At 41.5% G+C, this 1028-nt stretch overlaps 1 protein-coding gene across 1 annotated transcript; it reads right to left on the bottom strand.

Moving 5' to 3' along the window:
• Nucleotides 1-243: 243 nt before the first annotated feature.
• On the bottom strand, nt 244-615 carry LOC142165861 (uncharacterized). The gene has a single exon (XM_075224241.1). The coding sequence runs from the start codon at nt 613-615 to the stop codon at nt 244-246; it is 372 nt and encodes a 123-aa protein (XP_075080342.1).
• Between the last annotated feature and the right edge of the window lie 413 nt (nt 616-1028).

The following is a 1028-nucleotide window of genomic DNA, read 5'->3' as shown; positions in this document are numbered from 1 at the left end:
TCTTAAGAACTTTCGTCCGCGAATGGGTCAAGTCAATTCCTTTGTTTCATTTTTTTCCCGCTAATACGTTTTTTACGAGGCTATATTTGTTACATTTGCAAAGCATAAATCAAATTCTGAAGATTCCAACTACTAGGCTTCATATAGCTATCTCGCAATAAGAAATTTAAATTGCACTTTCAAGTCATTTAAAATCCAATTATGTTGTTGTAAAGAAATAATTGCCAATTATTTAAATGCGACTCACCTTAAGTCGTAAATAGGTGGGGGTACTTCTTCCTCAGCTTCCCAGGTCATTTCCTCGATGTTGTTATTTCGCCATAACACCTTCACGGAAGCCACTTCTTTAGTTTGAAGCTTTCTTACCTGCCGATCTAAAATAGCTACTGGTACCTCTGCGTAAGATAAGTCTTCAGCAATGTGAATATCCTCAATGGGTGTAATACGTGAAGGATCTCCAATGCACTTCCGCAACATAGATACATGAAACACAGGATGGACTGCTTCTAATTCTAAAGGCAAATCAAGCTCGTACGCCACCCTACCAATCCTCCGAATAATCTTATACGGTCCAACACACCCGGGGCTGAGCTTCCCCTTCTTTCCAAATCGCATGACGCCCTTCATAGGTGATACTTTCAGGAAAACCCAATCTTCCACATCAAACTCTAAGTCTCGTCGTCGAACATCTGCATAAGACTTTTGCCGACTTTGTGCTATACACAGCCGGTATCTAATAAGTTTTACCTTTTCCATTGCTTGCTGGACTAAATTAGGACCTAGCAACTCTGCTTCCCCGACCTCGAACCAACCGATCGGCGACCTACACTTCCGCCCGTATAGTGCTTCGTAAGGGGCCATCTAAATACTAGCTTGGAAGCTGTTATTATAAGCGAACTCAATAAGAGGTAGATGATCATCCCAACTTCCTTTAAAATCTAGTACGCAGGCACGTAACATATCCTCAACTGTCTAAATAGTACGCTCTGCCTGTCCATCAGTTAGCGGATGAAAAGCAGTGCAAAGAT

This window comes from Nicotiana tabacum, chromosome 11, assembly GCF_000715075.1.
Source record: "Nicotiana tabacum cultivar K326 chromosome 11, ASM71507v2, whole genome shotgun sequence".
NCBI lineage: Eukaryota > Viridiplantae > Streptophyta > Magnoliopsida > Solanales > Solanaceae > Nicotiana > Nicotiana tabacum.
Note: the sequence above shows the minus strand (reverse complement) of the source record. Positions and strands in the feature narration are given on the sequence as shown.